The sequence below is a fragment of the Canis lupus genome, chromosome 36 (assembly GCF_048164855.1).
Source record: "Canis lupus baileyi chromosome 36, mCanLup2.hap1, whole genome shotgun sequence".
In the NCBI taxonomy this organism is placed as follows: domain Eukaryota; kingdom Metazoa; phylum Chordata; class Mammalia; order Carnivora; family Canidae; genus Canis; species Canis lupus.
The window spans coordinates 5,921,590-5,942,021 of NC_132873.1; the positions used below are offsets into that span (position 1 = coordinate 5,921,590).

Sequence of the window (20,432 nt, forward strand, 5' to 3'; positions counted from 1 at the left end):
TTCCGTGTGCTTCCCGTACCCGGCACAGTTCCAAATATGTGTGTCTATCTCAGGTTAGCCCAGATGTACCCTCCATCAGCCATCCCGGTCCCAAGGCAACTGTGGTTATGTTTGAGGAAAGCCCTTTATAAAATTGTCACACGCCAGTGATTACTGCTATTAATGATAACAATTGCTCTTCTCTTAGTATTTCCATCACCTGCTTTCCAGCCCCCAGTGGAACCTTCTATCTGTGGTCCTCTCAGCCACATATCAGGGGTGGAGTGTGCCCCTGCGCTCCCCCTTCCCATCTCGACCTGTCCCGTCCCACCCCACCCCCTGCCCTCTCCATCCTTCCTGGAGGCAACCTCCCAGCAGCAACACCTGCCCATTTCCCCCAGACCATTTCCTGCTCACACCCCCTGTCCCTCCCAGCAGCCAACAGTCTCTCCCCCAGGGGACTGAACTGATTGTTTCCCAGACCCTGGATTCTAATTCTAGGCACGCCCTTGTGCTCTACAAATTTGGGGAGCTGATTCCAAGGCAAGAGTGAGATCCAGACACAGGGGAGCCCAACAGGAACACCGAATTCCAAAGAAGCTCTCTGAGAATTCCAAGTTTTGGGTTTTGGAAACTCCCAGGTCCTAAGTTCTAGGAACACCCAGACCCTCGGGATTCAGAGAAGGCAATCTTGGGAATTCTTATTTCAGGACTTCTGATTCCAGTTCTTTGTGGAAACCTTCATTTTCCACTTCCTCAGGCCATTTGTATGACTTCAACATTACTGATTTTGAAAGTCAGAAGTAAATTTTAAAATCCTTTCCCAAATAGAAAGGAAATTCCCAGAAATTTTATGGGGAACATATTTTTTAGGTCCCAAATATGAAATTATTTAAACACCTGTAAATCTCATTATTTTAACACCATTTGCAGAGCAATGGTGACTTGGCTGGAGCATTAGCAAGAATGTGACCAATGTTGGGGTGCCTGGCTGGCTCAGTGGGTAGAACATGTGACTCCTGATCTTGGGGTTGTGAGTTTGAGCACCGGGCCCTACATTGGGTGTAGAGATTACTTTAAAAAGAATCTTAGAAGAAAAAAAAAAAAAAGAGTGTGACCAAGGTTTGAGCCATTAGAGATGTGAATGCCCCAAAGGCACCCACCCAGGATTCTCTCTCCCCTGCAAGTTTTTCCATTTTTCCCCTCACTAGCCCTTGTATCTCTACTCCTTGGACGGAGTTTGGGAAGAAGCCCAGGGCCGAAGCTTCTTGGAAGATCTGGGGTGGTCTGGGGAGGAGGGATAAATTGTACAATGTCCTCTCTGAAGCTCAGGAAATTCCCAGACTTGCGCCCTCCCCCAAACCTGGCCAGTGGCCAGGGCTCCCACAGTTCCCGTCCCTATCATAGCTGTCCTCAGGCTTGAGGTCCTGCCCCCAGCAGCTGCGGGAAGGGAACAGGGGCCCTAGGAAGGCTTCTCGTGGTTCCCTCCCTGCCTCTTAGTGTCTTCGTGGCAGATGGGAGCTGGTTACCCTCCCTGTCTGGCTTGGGGCTAGGGGAGAAGTAGGGGGAAGGAAAGAGTGAGGACTGGGGGGGAGGGGGTCGGACAGAAAAGTCCTTGGAGGTCAGCGAAGCTCCACACTTCTGGCTGAGTGAGTGGGGTCGGATTTCACAGCCCCGGGCTCTGGACTCGGGCCAGGCTGGGGGAGTGGAAGGAGAGACAGACCTACAAAGTTGGGACTCTCGCTTGGGACAGAAGCGCTTAGGTCGTGTGGTGGGGAGCCGGGTGATGGGGCGCAGGATGGGGACGCTTGGAAGGAGCGGGCGGTTTCCAGTGACAGCTTGGCGGGCAGAGGCATCCCTTCTCTCTTGCACCTGCCCTCCTTTCCCAGCTCCGTCTCTCCGGCCCCTCCTCGGGCTCTTTTCTCCGGATGCCCTCCCTGCCGCCTTCCCCGGGCCGCCCTGGCCCGCCGCTCCGGTCCATCCCAATTTTCCAGCCCCCCAGTTCTCGCTCTCCCTCAGTTCCCCCAAACCGGTGGCTTCCCCTGCCCGCCTCTCGGATCGCTCCGTGTGGCCCTGGATGCCCAGCCCCGGCTCGGTGCGACCCAGCCCCGCCTCCCCGCGCCCCTGCCCCCGCGCGCCCGCGGCCCGAGCCCCGCATCCCGCCCCGGCGGCCGGGCACTAACCCGATTCGGAAGAGCAGCCGCTTGCTGCGCGCCATGAGCAGGCCGCGGAGGGTCCGCCGCGCTCGGCGGCTGCGGGGGCTCGCGAGCAGGACGCCGACGAGCAGCAGCAGCCCGCAGCCCGCGACCCACAGCCACAGCGCCGGCCCGCCCGGCCAGGCCATGCTGGGGGCAGGCGCCCGCGGCCGAGCGCGGCGGGGGCGGGGCAGGGGCGGGGCGGGCGGGGCGTTGCTAGGCGACGGCTGCGCCCGGGCGCCCGGCGGGAGTCGGCGGGGCGGCCCCGCCCCCGCTGCCCGCGGGCCCGAGGGGGGCGCTGTGCCCGCCCCGCCCCTCGTCGCCCTCGGCCGCGCGCGCCCCGGAGGCCACCGCCGGGGAGGGGAGGCGGGGCCGGCGCAGGGTAGGGGCCCGGGAGGGGACGGACGCTCGGCGGGTCCCCGTCCCCCGTCCGCCTCCCGTCCTCCCACCCTCCCCCAACAGGGCAGCCTGGGAGAGGCCCTGGAATGGTCCTCTGGGCGGGAAACCAAGACTGGGACTCTTGCAGCAGGAGGGAACCTGGAGGAGCGTGTGGTCAGCTGCCATCCATCCATCCATCCATCCGTCCGTTCGTTCGTTCGTTCATTCACTAAATGACTGTTCTGTGCCCACCTTTGTGCCAAGCACTGTGCTAGGCTCTGAGGATGCAAGGATCAAAGACACACAGCCTCGGGCAGCCCGGGTGGCTCAGCGGTTTAGCACCGCCTGCAGCCCGGGGTGTGATCCTGGAGACCTGGGATCGAGTCCCGCGTCGGGCTCCCTGCATGGAGCCTGCTTCTCCTCCTGCCTGTGTCTCTTCCCCCCGCCCCCCCTCTCTGTCTCTCATGATTGAATAAATAAAATCTTAAAAAAAAAAAAAGGACACACAGCCTCTTCTTGGAGCCTACAATCTAGAATCTGGCAGTGAAACAAACCAAATAAGCAAACATAATTATATATGCATTTACTTATATTTATATACACACACATATATACACACACACACATACATATGTACGTACTTGTGTGTAATTACAAAAATGTGCTGTGATAGGGACGCCTGGGTGGCCCAGTGGCTGGGCATCTGCCTTTGGCTCAGGGTGTGATCCCCCGGTGGTGGGATGGAGTCCCATATGGGACTCCTGTAGGGAGCCTGCTTCTCCCTCTGCCTGTGTCTCTGCCTCTCTCTCTCTCTCTGTCTCTCATGAATAAATAAAATCTTAAAAACAAAAACAAAAACAAACAACCAAAGTGTGCTGTGCTAAAGGGAGCGAGCAGAGAGGGCAGTGACAAGGACAGAGGACCAATTTAGGTAGGGGAGGCACTCCCTAAGCAGGTGAAGTGTAAATCATGCCCTTAAGGATAAGAAGAGGGCACAGAGGCTCAGAGGGTGTGATTCAACCAGGATTATGCAACAATGGGTGGCAGAAACAGGACTAGGACCTTGGTATCCTGCCACCCAAGCCCAGTGGGATTTCCACATCATTGTCCCCCACCCCCTGCTCCCGCCCCCTGCACTGCTGCCCTGCCGGGTTCCAGAAGTTGTTGAGGTCGGTGGGAGGAAAATAGATGCAAGGGCGGGTGTGGTGACGTCGACAAATATGGGCAAACCTTCTGCTCCAGCCCTAGCCCTGGCCCAGCACAAGAAGGGAAGGAAATGCTGCCAATGGTCAAATTAGCTCTCTCTCCTGCTGGGAGATGGTTGTGGGGGGAGGGAAGCAGGGGAGGCAGATGCTCCTGTTTTCTTCCCTGCAGCCTGTGCTCAGGTCTAAACCCTGGATAAGCTTCCCCCCCAATCACACACACTCTGTCCCTCTGATGGCCAGCTGGGTCTAAAGGCTGGGTCCCCAGCGTGGAGAGCATAGAAGTGTAGGATCATTACTCACAATGAATTGGAGGCCTCATCCTCACCCTCTGAAAGAGCCAAGACATGGATTGATTTATCCCCAAAAGGAATTGTAATCACAACACCTAATCCTGCTTTCATTCAGAAACCCTGGACATGGACTTCCTCTTATGTGGGTACAGAGCCTATGGCCCGCTCCCTCCCTGTCTCCTGGCCCACAGTCCGGCTCCTTCTCAGGCTGGGGCCTGGCACACCAAGGGGCTCAGTAAACAAGTATCAGATAGAATGGAATTAGGCTCCGGCTGACAGCCTCCCACCTGTGGGCGCTGAGCCTGAGGGGGAGGGCACAGGACTGGCAGGCTACTTTGCAGAAGGCCCTTCCAGGCCAAGGGAGTCTGCATGTCTCTAAGTCTGCGTCCATGCAAAGTGAAGAATTGTGAAACCTCATAAAAAATCATTGTGAGGGCAGCCTCCAGCCCGGGGTGTGATCCTGGAGTCCTGGGGTGGAGTCCCACGTCAGGCTCCCTGCATGGAGCCCGCTTCTCCCTCTGCCTGTGTCTCCACCTCTCTCTTTCTCTCTCTCTCTGTGTCTCTCATGAATAAATAAATAAAATCTTAAAAATAATCTTTGTGAACACACTTTTCTGCAGGTAAGGCTGTGCCAAGCATTATACTCGAAATTAAAATATAGTCTCCGTCATCCGAAACAGGAAATGCAGGCTCAGGCATGAGCCTGTGGAGGATACAGAGTGATCGAATCCTTAATCTCCAGCCACACACACGTTGACAAGATTACAGATAATCCGTCCAAAATGCATTTCACGAGACATGGAGCCAGGACAGGGCTGGGGATGAGTGAGGGTGGGTGTTTTAGGGGCCTCACATAGGCTCAGGAAGCCCTCCTCTCCTTCCCTGGACTATTCTGGAAGATTTCCAACATCTGCTCCGAATCTGCTTTAAAGATTTTACTTTTTAATGTAATCCTTACACCCAACGGGGGGCTTGAATTTACAACCCCAAGATCAAGAGTCTTAGGCTTCTCTGAGCCAGCCAGGCGCCCCCAAATCTGCTTTAGTTTCATCTCCTCTCCCATGAGAATCTTCTGTCCCAGCCAGACCAATGCCTCATTATTTACCTCCTCTTGCACTTTGTACCTTATATTACCTAACTAGTTATTTTTCCCTGAATCGATCATATTGCCTCACACCCCTGTGACTTTGCACAGGCTGTGCCTTTTGCCTGGAGTGTCATTCATCCTGTGCTCCCTAAAGACTCAGCTCAGATGTGCTCTCTTTAAGAAAGCTGTTCTCGAACCCTCCCTCTCCAGCATGGGCTGACTCCGCATGGCGCCCCTTCTGCCAGCTGTAGGTCTTGGACGTAATTCCATCTTTCAATGCGATACCTCATGCCATATATATGTTTGTTTACACGTCTATCTCAGAGTCTAGAGTCTTAAAGACTTTACTGTTTTCCTGAAGAGTAGGGAGTATGATTTAATTGATTCATCTTTGAGTCTCCAGTGTCTGGCGTGGTACCAGATGCATGCTAGATACTCACAAATGTTCTTTGAAATGTCCCAAAGCCAAGACCCCTGATTGATGGTGCCAAGCCTACCTCTTCTACCTTCCCAGGTGTCATTCTTCCCCTTGTCACCAAGGACCAGGCGCACCATTCCTCAAATGTGCCAAGCTCATTCCCACCTCAGGGCCTTTGCCCACGCTCCCCCTGGAAACCCTCTTCCCTCAGTTCTTTAGCAGCTTCTCATCCATTGAGTCGGAGCTCAAAAGTCAACCTCTCTGTGATGGGAATAGCCTGTATCTTGAGCTGACTGGTGATGACATGATGACATGGCTTATTGCAGGGGGAACTGCCCGCAGGGGTGATTTTGCCTCACAGAAGACATCTGGCAAAGTCTGGAGACATTTCTGATTGTCACAAAAGGGAGGGGGAGGAGTGCTACTGGCATCTGGCAAGTAGAGGCCAGGAATGCTGCTAAACAATGAACGGGACAGCCCCCACAACAAAGAATTATCCAGCCCCAAATGTCAATAGTGCAGAGGTTGAGAAGCCCTTGCACCTGCAAATGTGAAAACTCACCAGATTGTGCCCTAAAAATGTGTCCACTTACCATGTGTAAGTTATACATCACATTAAAGAAAAAAATGTTACCCTGAGAGGTCTTCGCTGACCACTCCATCACTGTCCATCGTATTGCTCTGCTCGCTGCCCTCACCACACTTTTCACAATATGACATTATTTGGTGATTCTTGCCTGCCACCCCACTGGCATGGAAGCCCTGTGAAGTCAGGGAAGGATCTGTCTGCCTTTGCACTACCGTATTCTCCGTGGCGTGCACAATACCTGGCTCAGGGTGGGTATCTAGTTAAGTGTCTGTTGAATGAATGAGTGCATGACAGAAACAAGGAATAACTTGGTTGTTGCCATCGAGTCCTGTGACTGTCAGAAGACTAGAGTTCTGATTGGTGGCTTGAGTCCCTGCAGGACTGCTGTGCCGAAACCATGTCCTACCCAGGAGGGCGACTAGTGAGCAGGGACTTGGGACAAGCCTGGTGGCTGCCCGTGTGTCCTAACATTAGGGCGGGAGAGCCAAGTCCGAAGAACCCCTATTCGCCCATGATCTCTTCCACTGAGCAACTTGGGGTACCCTGCCACGGCTAAGGTTTGCCTCTGCGACTCCCTTAGGAGAGACCCATTGGGGCCTCTGGGTGGCTCAGTGATTGAGTGTCTGCCTTCAGCTCAGGTCATGATCCCAGGGTCCTGGCATTGAGACCCACATCAGGCTCTCTGCTCAGGGATCCTGCTTCTCCCTCTGCCTGTATCTCTGCCTCTCCCATGAATAAAGAAAATCTTTAAAAAAATAAATAAATAAAAGGAGAGACCCATTCATCACCTGGGTCAAGTGACTGGCAGCTGTGCAATTCTGGTGGTTTCAGAACTTAACTCACAAAAAGCAAGCTTCCTCATGGGTTCCTGGGGCGGGGTGGGGATTCTCAACTCTGCCCCTTATTCACTTGCCATTGTAGTTTGCCTGTCCCTGGTGTCTGAGTCCTGTCTTCCCAATTGGCCCGGGGACCTTCCATTAGGATTGAGCCTGCCTTCATCTTGTATCATAGCTCAGCCTTGATGCCTGGCGCTTGGCTGGCAGTCAGGACATCATGGTATTGATGGTGAGGATGGTGGTGATGATGATGATGATAACGACGATGACGGTGAGCAGTCATGAAGGAGCTGAGATGGTTGGAGCTGTTTGAATGTTAGAGAAAAGAGACATCTTGTTGGACCAGGATGCAGAAGCAAGTTCAGTGTAGAAAAGTCAGCCGGATGCACCAGTGGTGGTGAGGCTAGCCTGGCCCCACTCAGCCCAGCCCCATTCATATCCGTCCGACCCCATATCTGCTGCCCCCAGGCCAAGCCCACCTTCCCACTGTGGGCCTCCCTCCAAGGTGCTGTGCTGTACACCCTGGAACCCTGGTTTGTGTGAAAACGAGGCCCTCCACGACATCCTTTGCCTCCTCACACCCTGCCCTGTCCTGACTGAATATGACCCCTATCTTCTATTTCTTTCCTCCATCCTGCTGCCCTGCCTTCTGGAGGGGAAACCTTCAGCCTCCGATGTTTGTCGTGTGCCATTCCAGGTCAGGATCGCTGCTCCACCTGCTTCATGTGAAAACTTCTCTCCAGCCGTCCTCCTCACTCCAGCCACGACCCAGCCCAGACTCTGAGGGCTTAGACACCTGCTTTTGGTCTTCCTGCCTGCCTCCTGCCTTCAGGGAATTCCAGCCAGCATGGCTCATTTGAACTTTCAGCTCAGCAGGGAACCTAAGAACCACTCGGGGAGCCTGTTAACATGCAGAATCCTGGGCCTCTCCCTAAAAGAGAGGTCTGGCTTGGTAGGTCTAACTAGGGCCCAGGAATCTGCATTTAGCATAGGTAACTCTGAACTGTGCCTTGGCCTCAGTTCCTGACCCCATTTCCAAGGCCTTCAATGCAGTTTACTAGCCCACTCACATGGTCACACCCTGGCTCCCCCTGGAACTTCTCTACCTCTGAAATCCTCCAGTCAGTTGCTTCCTGTTGACCCCTCAGCCCCACTTCCTGTGCTCCTCTGTCTCTAGTTCCTCAAACTGTATGTTTTCTCCCAGCCCCTTCAGCTCCTCCTGTCCACAGTTTCTTCCCTCCCAGTGAGGACCTGGGTTCAGTCCCCTGAGCCACTCACCAGCTGAGGAGGCTGTCAGCTTCCTCGCCCCCTTGGCCATCTGGACCAACCTGGACCAACCTGGACCAACCTGACAACCCACTGTTCTGATCCAGCCTCATGGAGGGGGCTGGAGAAAATGGCCATCCCATGTGAATCAGGACCTCTACAATTCAGGCCCTACTGGGAGCCCCCAAGACCAACACTTGACAATGCTTTGACTTTGCTGAGATGCCTACTCATGGCCCCTGGTTGCTACTGGAAGCCTCAGGCCCACCTCCAATTCATCTGCTTCCAGCCAATATACTTCTTAGAGGAAATAATTTCCGTGCCCACCCACCCCTCCCCCTACAAATTTTGCTGCTTCCATATCCATGTTTAGAGGAAATGGTATTAGCCTTGCTCATACCTTCAACTGGTGTTCCTCCTGACAACTGTCCTCCTCAACCAATGAACAAACTTGAGTACCTCATTGCCTTAAAAACACTTCCTTTGACTTCGGATCACTTTCTAGACTCTGTTCTGCCATTGACCTCAACACGACTGAGTTTCCTGAAAGTTTGTCTCCATGGGTTTGTTAGACTGCATTTCAGTTCTCAATTTTTTTTTCTTCCAGTTCTTAATTCTTCATCTCTCCCTGTAAACACATTCTTTGTCATGTGACTACGTACATTTCAATAAAGGTGAAATATATTGCCCCACACCATTGAGGTTGGGCTTGGTCTTGAGATTCGTTTCTGCCAGTGGAACGTGAGCAGACATGATATAAGCAGAGGTCTTTAATATGCAGTTGTGGTTGAATTTGGTCCCTATATCTATGCCTTTTGCCGTGAGGACATCCCTCAGGCAGTTGCTGGTCTAAGGGGGATGAAAAACACACGGAGCCACCTTGACCCTACTCACAACCTAGAAGCCAGTTCAGCCCCGCAGAGCCCAGCCTAGATCAAACTCAGCCTGCCCACAGATGCATGAGAGAATAATAGTTGTTGCTGCATGCAACTCAGTGTTGGATTTGCTTGTTTTTCGGTGTGATTGCAACATTAGCTGATGGAGACAGTGGGGAGCAAAAAGATTAGTTATGAATGGTGCTGGAAACCTGATGCTTGGATAACCGATTAGCTACTTGGACAGCAGCAATTTAGATCAATGTCTGGTAGAGTATAACAAAATAAATTACAAGTGAATGAAAAGTGTTAAGGGCATAAAATTAAACCATACAAAATTAGAGGAAATTTAAATACACATTCAACCTCTGGACAGTGGAAGACTTTCTAGAGCTAAAAGCAACAGAAGTGTTTTTCTAATTTTTTAAATAGGCATATAGGACTCTTAAACTTGGGCAAAAAGCAAGTGAAGGCCTAACAAAGGGAGCAATTACCCTTTTAGCTACTTAAGAATTTAAACCTGGGACTCCTGGGTGATTTAGTGGTGGAGCATCTGCCTTCAGCTCAGGTCGTGATCCATGGGTCCTGGGATTGAGGCCCACATCGGGCTCCCCGTAGGGAGGCTTGTTTCTCTGAACTCCGCCTATGTTTCTGCCCCTCTCTCTGTGTCTCTCATGAATAAATAAAATCTTTAAAAAAATTTATATCTTTTGTATATTGAAAGAAAAACCATGCACACACACACAAAGAAAAAGCCAAAACCAAAAAACATGGAAAATATTTGCTTCAGATGTGTCACAGAGTTAATCTACTTGGTAAATAATAAAGACCTTTATAATATAAAGACCTTAAATAAGAAAATACAAAGAGCCCAATTAACAAGGGGATAAATGGTTAGTATGCATGAAAAAATGTTAAACTCTTAACATTTAAGAGTTATTAAATTCCTTAAATTAAAAAAATCTAGGAAATGTAAGCTAAAGAATGAGATATGGTTTTCATCTGTCAAAATAGAGAAGATTAAAACTAATAAAATCTGGGGAGTCAGACTCTTAATTTCTGACTGAGTCCCTCCTCAGGCTCTCTCTGGGTGTGGAGCCAGCCTGGAAGTCTCTCCCCTCTCTCTCCCTCTGCTCCCACCCCCATCTCTAAAAAAACAAAACCAAACCAAAAAACCTAATAAAATCTGAAGATTGGAAAGACTATGGGAAGGTGGATATTTGCACACTGCTTGTGGTGGTATCAATTGGTATAATTTTCTACATGCTCAGACGTGGGGCCTGAACTCACGAACCTGAGATCAAGATCGGAGCTGAGATCAAGAGTTGGATGCTTGGGATGACTGAGTGGCTCAGAGGTTGAGCGTCTGCCTTGGGCTCAGGGCGTGATCCTGGGGTCCTGGGGCCGAGTTCCACATCGGGCTTCTGAGCCTGCTTCTCCCTCTGCCTGTGTCTCTGCCTCTCTGTGTCTCTTGTGAATAAATTTTTAAAAATCTTAAAAAAAAAAAAAAAAAAGACTTGGATGCTTAACCTACTGAGCCATCCAGGTGCCCCTAGTCTTTTTTAAACAACACAGTTGTGGGGTTGCCTGGCTGGCTCAGTGGGTAGAGTACAGGCCCTCTGGATCTCAGGGCCAAGAATTCAGGCCCCACATTGGGCACGGAGCCTACTTAACAAAACAAAACAAAATACACACACATACAAAACAATACAGGTTTTGGCAGATCCTGCTGGTTGGTTGACACCCATTTTGCCAGCTCTCCAGGGAACTGCCATGGCTTCCAAGTGAGCCCCGCCCCAGCCCTGCTGGGTGAAACTTGACTGTCCAAGCCAGTTGGTGCATTCTTTGCCACGCCATGTAATTGGTTGGACCCAGGAATGTGATATAATTCCTGCCACTAGACAATAATGGCAAATATTTACTTTTTTAAAGATTTTATTTATTTATTCATGAGAGACACAGAGAGAGGCAGAGACACAGGCAGAGGGAGAAGCAGGCTCCCTGCAGGGGAGCAGGACTCGATCCCAGATCCTGGGATCACTCCCTGAGCTGAAGCCAAACGCTCAACCATTGAGCCACCCAGGCGTCCCATGTTTTGTTTTGTTTTGATAGTTGCAAGCCAAAAACATTCAAACTAATATTGTGGGCAAATTGTCTATTTCAAGTGTGGGGGGGGACAGAATATAAACGTATACATTTTGTATCGTTAATAAGACTGGTGTAAACATGGGATCCCTGGGTGGCGCAGCGGTTTAGCGCCTGCCTTTGGCCCAGGGCGCGATCCTGGAGACCCGGGATCGAATCCCACGTCGGGCTCCCTGTGCATGGAGCCTGCTTCTCCCTCTGCCTATGTCTCTGCCTCTCTCTCTCTCTCTCTGTGTGAATATCATAAATAAATAAATAAAATTTAAAAAAAAAAAAAAAAAAAAAAAAAAAAAAGACTGGTGTAAACAAAAATGCATAGAAGAAAATCTAAGATGCTACCAGTGATGACTGTTGATTAATGAACTTATGGGACATCGCTATGAATAAATAAATACAATCTTAAAAACAAAAAAAACAAACAAAAAAAAAAACAAAGAAAGCAGGGACGCCTGGGTAGCTCAGTGGTTGAGTCTCTGCCTTCCGCTCAAGGCGTGATCCTAGAGTCTTGGGATTGAGTCGCCCATCGGGCTTCCTGCACGGAGCCTGCTTCTCCCTCTGCCTGTGTCTCTGCCTCTCTCTCTCTCTCTGCCTCTCATGAATAAATAAATAAAATATTAAAAAAAAACACAAAAAACAAAGAAAGCAGTCCTCTTTCCTGCTGTTACTTTTCACTTTGCACTGATTCTTAGGCCACTCAACTGAGCTCCTGCCCCCACCATCCCATCCTAATTTGGCTGTGACTCCTAGAACATCAAACCCTTAGCCTGGCCAGTGAGTAGAGTGAGTGACTCTTTTTTTTTTATTTTTTTTTTAGAGTGAGTGACTCTTGATCTCGGGGTTGTATGTTTGAGCCCCACCCTGGGTGTAGAGATAACGCAAAAAATAGAAAAATCTTAAAAAATATTAACAAACAAACCCCTCTGTCACTGTTCAGTCCTGGTCACCTAACCTTCCCTGTCACAGTCTCTTCTGACTGTCCTCCCACAAGCATCCCCTTCTGCTGCCGTCGTTCCCCAGAGCTCACGACTTGGTCCTTTTACTTCCCAAGCCACATGGACTGTTGCCCCTGCTTCAGCTTGGCCTAGAATGCATCGCTCCCAAAGAGGGACGTCCACCTTGGTTTCCCTCTCAAGCTCCAAATCAAAATGCCCATCCTCCTTCTGGTCATTTCCAGGTGTGGCAGGGCAGGTGTAGGGGATCCTCAGTCTCTTTCTTGGCAAAAGGGACTGAGGATCTGTGCAGAGCTCTCCTGAGGATTAACCTTGGTTCCCCCAGGAAAGCATGCAGTGCCCGGTTCTTTGCAGATACTCATTCAGTGATGTTATTGAATCTTGGATTCAATTCATTGCAACATCAATGTCTGGTCTTTGTGGGTGCGCCAAGACACATTTCAGGAATGGGCGCAGAGGGTGTGAGCCTACCCCTCCATTTCCCACTGCCATCCCCCAAATTTGGGCTGAGTCCTCACGCCTGGTCCACCGCAGACACCTCCAGCCTCCATCCAGCTTACAAACGCTATCAGCAAAGCCTTTGGAAGCCGGGCTCTCAACCAGGTCTGCTCCCCCGCTGCTCAAAGCCAGTGTCTACACCATTACATTCACATCGTTTGACTTGGCAATATGGCTTCGACCCAGTTTTCCAGCATCTTATGCTCCTACTGCTCCCTTCCATGTGCCCCCCACCGCTTCAGTAGGCCTGCCCTGGTCACTGTCTTGGATTTTCTGTCCCCTACCTCTGCCCCACCAAGCCTGGAGAAATCCCCCGAGGCACCCTTCTCGGCTACCTTCTGTCCCCGCATGGCCAAGGTGATCTAATACACTCCACAAGTCGCTGTAACTAATTAAGGCCGATTCTCAGTCTGGGGAGTTCTGCAGGCTCTCCCAGGAGCAGGAAGGGAGGAACGTGAGGTCAGTCCCCAGGGAGATGGGTATGTCCTACCTCGGAGCACAGCTCCTTTAAAGCTAAACATAAATTCAATCTCCCTCCCGAAGCCCCTTCTGATCACCACAGCTTATGCCTGGTCACTACTCTGTCTCCAGACTCTGGAAAAAATACGTGCCACATAGTTGTCAAAAAAGCAACTTAATGAATAGTTGAAAAGTAACCCTCATGATTTCTTTCTTTTTCTTTTAAAAAAAATTTTATTTATTTATTCATGAGAGACACAGAGAGAAAGGCAGAGACACAGGCAGAGGGAGAAGCAGGCTCCATGCAGGGAGCCCTATGTGGGACTTGATCCAGGACCCCAGGATCACACCCTGAGCCCAAGGCAGATGTTCAACCACTGAGCCACCCAGGTGTCCCCCTCACGATTTTCTACCTTGAACCATGGTGGAGTCCGACTGGGGGAGCCACTGTACTTTGTTTCCAGGACTGCGGCCTCCTCAGCCTCCCCCTCATCCCAGTGCAGAGTAGGAAATGCTTGCTCAGTCGCCGGGGGAGGAAGAACAGAACCAGCGTGGATGGTCGTCTACCCGGCACAAGGCACGAGCCACACCCTTGCACGTGTTCTGTCCCTGTCCTAGCCACGGTGTAAGCAGGTAAGGGTGTCCTCACGTTGGAGATGAATGGACTGAGGCTCGGCAGGCTAAACGAGGCACCCCATCACAGAGCCAGTGGTGACAGAGCCGGAATTCGGCCCTGGTTTTATCTGACCCCAAAGTCCAGGCGCATCCCACTGATGCTGCGTTGCCAGCTGGGGGAGAAGGTGGTTGGGTCCAAGTCGGCCAGGAAATGGAGGACACACTCAAATTAAGGGCCTGAGGAGAGTGTTGTGAATGGATTACAAGGCAAAGGGACACTCCTTGTACAGGAAGCACGAGGGATTGTGCAGGTCCCCAGGGCTCTGACAGTGGGGCCCTAGCACTAGTTCTCAGCCTGGCAGGTGAGGGGATAAAGCAGGTGTAGAACTTGGAGGGACAGGGATGTGTGGACAGGACCACAGGCCCTTTGGTTGAGGGATGAGCCGGTTCGTGGTGACCCTTTGGGAAGGGGAACAAATACCCTGACTTCACTTGCTCCTTGACGCCCCCACCTCCATTGGCCAAACCCAGCTGAAGTTAGAGGACGAAGGGCCCACGGATATGTCACCAAGGCCAGCTCTGAGCACAGTGAAGGGCAGAGATAGTTGAGGGAGGGGGGCAAATGAAAGCTAGCCAGCCAAATGAGGCCAAAGAAGATATGTGCGTTTGGGGTGGCTGTGGGTGGAAGTGCGCTGATTCTTCAGAGGTAAGGCCCACCACCACTTCCATCCGATGCCTGAGACACCTCCTAACTGGCTGCCGTGCTCTCATGCCCATACCCCAGCCCGTTCTCCACTCAGAGCCAGGGGATTTTCTTTCTTTTTTTTTTAATTTTATTTATTTATATTTTAAATTATTTTATTCATTCATGAGAGACACAGAAATAGAGGCAGAGACACAGGCAGAGGGAGGAGAAGCAGGCTCCATGCAAGGAATTCGATGTGGGACTCGATCCCAGGAGTCCCAGATCATGCCCTGAGCCAAAGGCAGATGCTCAACCGCTGAGCCACCCAGACGTCCCAGGGATTTTCTTAAAATGAAAACCAAATCACATCTCTCCTTTGTTCAAAACCATTCAGTGGCTTCCCTTTGAGGTAACATTCAAAATCTTTAATGAGGCCCAAGAGGTCCTGCGGGTCTGGACCCTGCCTCCACTTTGGACACGCCCCAGTGCTCACCTCACCTCAAAGTTCCCCAAGCACCCCAGGCACTTTCAGCTTCAGAGGAGCTGAAAGCCACCTCCACACGGCTTGTTCCTTCAGTGGAGAATGAACACAGCATGCCCGCCACTTGTCCCCGCCCCCACACCACATATGACACCCATACAGATACACATACACACATACCACACATCATCTACACACATCCACACCACAAAGCACACACCATACGCATCTGCACACACACACACCTCACACCCATACGCATACATAAGCAGCCCCCAAACACACACACAAATATACCATACAGGTCCATACCCCCCTCTCCCTGCCCCCGGTCATGCCCTCTTGCACTGTATCTCTGTCTTAACTCTGAAGTAACTAAATATAATCTAAAAAAATAAGACTCACACACAGGGGTGCTTGGGTGGCTCAGTTGGTTAAGTGTCTGACCCTTGATTTTATCTCAGGTCATGATCCAGAGGTTGTGGGATGGAGCCCTGGGCCTGCTCCACACTCAGCAGGAAGTTGGCTTGTGATTCTCTCCCTCTCCCTTTGCCCCTCCCCTAGCTTCACGATGTGCGTGCTCTTTCCTTCTCTCTCTCTCCTCTCAAATAAATAAATAAACCTAAAAAAAAAAGACTCATACACAAAAGATGTATAAATAAAACTAAAACTCAGGCAGCCTGGGTGGCTCAGCGGTTTAGTGCCACCTTCAGCCCAGGGCCTGATCCTGGAGACCGGGATCGAGCCCACATCAGGCTCCTGCATGGAGCCTGCTTCTCCCTCTGCCTGTGTCTCTGCCTCTCTCTGTGTCTCTCACGAATAAATAAAATCCTAAAAAAAAAAACAAAACCCTAAAACAAAATTATAATGTAACAATAATAGTGCTTATATTCTCATTTTTATCTGGTCTATTTTTTTAATGTTGGTATGACGCACTTAACTGACTTCACTAATGGGTCACGATGAGCAATAAAAAACACTGCACCAGATGATCTTCCACCTGTGGAGACAATTGTTAGGGTTCTCTTTTTTCTTGCCAAGAGATGATAGCCAGATCCTGCCCGCCTAGTGGTCATCTTTGGGAACTAAGCGGGTCTTCCTAGAGGTTTATTTTTGACCCAGGAATAAATTTATTTCAGTAAAAAGTGTGAGTTCAGGTCCTTGGTCTGGAGAGAAAGGAGGGGGATTTCTGAGATGAACTACAGCATAGACCTTGACCCTCAGATTCTTCCCCCTGCTGATGACCAGCATGACTGCCATAATCTGTGCGTCCGACATGGTGGCCACAGGTCACAAGCGGCTAGTGAATATTTGAACTTTGGCTGGTGCAACTGAGAAATTGAATTTTAATTTTATCTTATTTCAATTCACTGAAAGATAAATATAAAAATCAACACTTATTTCAGGTACCCAAATATGTTTGGAACAACCTGGGTATGTGAATCTAACCTTTTCAACTGTACATTGTTTATAAGATCTAGACAAAGTGTCAATATTTCTGATGAAAGTTTAACATCCAAATTGAGATGTGCTGTAAGTGTAAACTATGCATCAGACTTCATGCTTTCCTAGCATGAAAAAAGTCCTGTCAATGATTTTTAATATTAGGTTAACATTGAAATAATTCTTTTAGACAAATGTTGTGTCAAATAAGTTATTAAAATTCATTGCACCTGTTTATTTTTACTTTTTAAATGGGCCTATTGGAAAATTTTAAATGCTCATGTGGCTTAAATCATATTTCTCCTGGACTGGAGTTCCTTCCGGTGTCCCTCCTTGCAGCCCTTCTGTGTGTCATGCATCCTTGATGGAGATGAAGATGCTAGAATCCTCAATCAGGCTGGGTGGGGATGGGGATGGGGATTAGGGATAAAGTGTTGGCCAAGTTAAGCCTGAGATGCCCATGACCTCACCTGGAAGACCATGGCCAACAGGCAGCAGCATCACCTGAAGCTCATTAGGAATGCAGATGCCCAGGTCCCACCCCGAGAAGCAGAATCTGCATGTAGACAAGATTCCCACATCATGTGTTTGCACACTGAGGTTTGAGAGCCCCATGGAGATGCAGGTGGTGGTTCTCTGACTGCTTTTGCTCGCTCAGTGATGTAGGAAGCAAGGCCAAGGCTGAGAGTGATGCTGGGGGTAGTTGGAGCTTTGAAGAGATTGATGGAAGTGTGGAGTAATTATCTAGGGCGGGAAGGTCAAGATCAATGCCCAGAAAAATCTAAGTCTTGATGAACTCAGTGAGATCCGTCAGCGCCTTACATGTCTTCCTTCTTCCTTTCAGCTATGTGTGGGCAGCGGGCAGGGTGCTGAGCTCCAACAGGCAGGGGGCAAGGAGTCCAGGGATTCCCATGGTGTGTGTGTGGGGGTGGACAAGGAAAAGGAGATAAGACGTAGAAACTGTCAATCCTGGTGTGCTCAGAGTTGTTGCTGTTGGGGTTTGTTAAAATTGAGCTGGGGAGACAGGCAGTGGTCAGAGCTTGGGAGCTTGACACTGAGATTATGGTGGGGGTGCAGTTATTGGCAACGGGAGGTCCTAGGGAAGCTACAGTCTCAGGCTGGGAATAAGACAAGAGGAAATGGCTTGTTGGCTTTTTGGATGCGGAGTCCTTTAGACAAATGTAGGTAAAATATGAGGAAGGCTGCTTTTATGCGGAGGCTGGGAATCCCTTGACAGGTGACGGTGACCGAGGAGGCCAAGGTCCACGGTGGCAGTGGGCAGGGCGAGACGGCAAATTCACCTGTATTCAGGTCCTGTTTGGTCTTCCAGATGCAGCCACATTGCTGGCTAAACTGCAGTGTGTGCTCATCACTGAGTCACTGGGCTTCTCTCTCACCACCGACTGTAACAATTGACAGTTTTGCTAGGCCCCAAGCAACTGAAAACTGCCATTTTAAAACCTTACATCCTCTATTGTTACCTCCCTTTTTTACAGATAAGGATACCAAGGCTCCGAGAAGTGAAGTAATACGCCCCATGTCACACAGCCACTAACGCAATTTGAACAGAGTCCAGATCTGTCTAGCACCAAAGCTGGCTGAGAATTGGGTTCACCAGGGGGGTGTTTCTTTCAGCCTCCCCTGGAGATTCGGATTCACATTTCTGATTCTAGAAAGAGGTATCCCCAAAGGAACTGACATGTTTTCAAAAGGCCCTTTGGGTGATTCTGATGGTCAGGGAAGACTGGAAAGCATTGCCCTGTGTCCTGGCTGTGGCACAGTGGATGCCAGGCCGGTTCCACAGCCCAGCCTCTGTCACCAGGTGACACACCCAGGGAAGGAGGACCTCTCACCTAACCTGTTTCCAGTTCTACTTAGCTGGTAAGATCATTAACAACAGCACCACGTGCATGCCTTTCTCAGGGCTTTTCATGTAGATGACTTCATCTGAGGCTTCAAAAGTGTAGGAGATAGGAAAGAATGATATGATTAGACTCATTTATGAATAAAGAGATGGGCCCCAGGCCTGACAACCCTTCAGTGGCAAAGCTGGGACAAAACTCTTGTTCCTGGGACATTCAAACCCACTATTCTTTCTAGTCCTGCTATCTTTATGAAAAAAATAAAAAGTTATGACTCATGTTGATAGACAATAAGACTAATCTTTAGGGGAAAGAGTGCCAATGCCTCCCCACCCCAATTTAGCACATTAGAGTTTTAATTTAATTCAACAGATGATGGGGCAGGGCTGTCTGAGGCTGGGGATGAATGAGACTTTGTCCTTGCCCTCCAGTGACAAGAAGGAGGCATATTTACTCCCATATTTACCTGTGAAAAACAAAAGGGAGCTTTTTGGAGAAAGCTAGTAATACATGAAAAGAACTTTCTCAGGTGGAGTAATGGGTAAACTAAGTAATCAGGTACAGGGCAGGAGGAATTTGTAGGATAGATTAGTGGAGCCCTGGGACTGGCTGCAGAGAAAGTCAAGCTTTCCCCACCCACTCCTTTCTGGTTTCACCTGAGCCCCAGGGAAACCGCTCCAGGGGCCCAGTCCCTCCAACTTCCCTTTGCCTCCAACTACTAGGCTTTGGCTGCTTCATCTGTAAAACAAACAGCAGCCTGATTCCTTTCATTCCCTCTACCCGGACTCCTGCTGCTGCCTCTGGTTTGACTGAACTTCATTTGACTTTCCTCTCAGGGCAGGGTTGCCAGAAAAATGCAAGATGGCCAGTTAAATTTGAATTTCAGATAAGCAACGAACACTTTGTAGTGGAAGTATTCCCAAATATTATACGGGACAAAGATGCATACTTACCAAAAAATTATTTGTTGTTTGAAGTTCAAATATAACTGGTCATGCTGCATATTTATTTGCTGAAGCTGGCAACCTCACTCCAGGGGTACCACCAAGCCTCCCGTGACCTTCCCCAAAACTTCCCTCTAGCTGGCTGTTAACAGACACATGCCTCTCATTGCCCTGGAGATAAAATCTTAATTCTGACCCCCTGTCTCCTTGTTCAGTCCCATTTTTTTTTTTTTTTTTAAGTAGGCTATACCCAGTGTAGAGCCCAGCATGGGGCCTGAACTCATGAACCTGAGATCAAGACCCAAGCTGAGATCAGGGTCAGATACTTAACTGACTGAGCCACCCAGGCGCCCCCTCAGACCAATTTCTTAGCACTCCCGCTCTACTTGCTCGATCCTAGATTACTGGGATCTAGGGGCCCTAAACCCTTTGCTTAAGATGCTGTTCCCAAGCGAATACTTCTTCATCCCAGCACTTGCCAAGCTGTCAAAATTAGCATTATGTGGTCTTTAACCTTCTCTCCTGGACTGTGAGTTTCTTGAGGTTGGGGGGTGGGGGGGTGGGTGTTGCTGTGTCCTTCAGTTTTGTTATCTCCAGAACCAGAAATTCCTGTCTGCTTGACAGACAGTAGGGGCTTAGTTAATAATCTGCTAAGAGTCTTATAAATAAGACCCTTATTCCTTTTATCCAGGGATAAAAAGGGGTCAAGAGAAGGAGACATCATTTACTGAATGCCCATGGTGTGCTCTGAGCTAGGTGCTTCGTTTCGGATTCTTTAGGATTAAGATCGTGATTCCATGATCAGAAAATGGGCTCAGGAGAAAGCACGCAGCAAAGCTTGTGTGGAGCTTGTCAGTGCGTGTCTCCACATTCCACTTTCCCACGAGGCGGATGTGATTGCTGGCCGGAAAGCAAATCTCCTTGGAGACTGTTCTGGCAGTTCCAGAAAGTGGAGGGTGCTTTCTGGAGAAGGAAGCTAAGTGCAGAAGACATAAAGGGGGTGTCCAGAGATCTGGCCAGATTCTGCGGGGCTTTACATCCCACCAAGGGCTCTATTCTGCTGTCAGGGAACTTGCTCTTGTGAGCTCTGGCGGGTAAGCTCACACTTTGGGAGGGGACTTCCTAAAATGAGGTCTGTGGCTCCTAAGAACTAAATTCATATTGAGAGTTGGGGTGGCTGGGGGGTGGTTAGACTGCCAAAATGTCCACCAGTCCCCCTAAGTAACTCCTAC

At 49.9% G+C, this 20,432-nt stretch overlaps 1 protein-coding gene across 3 annotated transcripts in view; it reads right to left on the reverse strand.

Annotated features, from left to right (window-relative positions):
- PNKD (PNKD metallo-beta-lactamase domain containing) overlaps positions 1-20,432 on the reverse strand; it is a 59,554-nt gene that overhangs the window by 17,740 nt on the left and 21,382 nt on the right. The window contains exon 1 of one of the 3 annotated variants that reach the window (XM_072813378.1): positions 2,163-2,336. The exons of the other annotated variants lie outside the window; for them this stretch is intronic. Within the exon in view, the coding sequence (XP_072669479.1) occupies positions 2,163-2,323 (161 nt within the window). The 5' untranslated portion in view covers positions 2,324-2,336. Of the gene's footprint in view, positions 1-2,162; positions 2,337-20,432 lie in introns of those variants that run through there. 3 annotated transcript variants of the gene reach the window in all.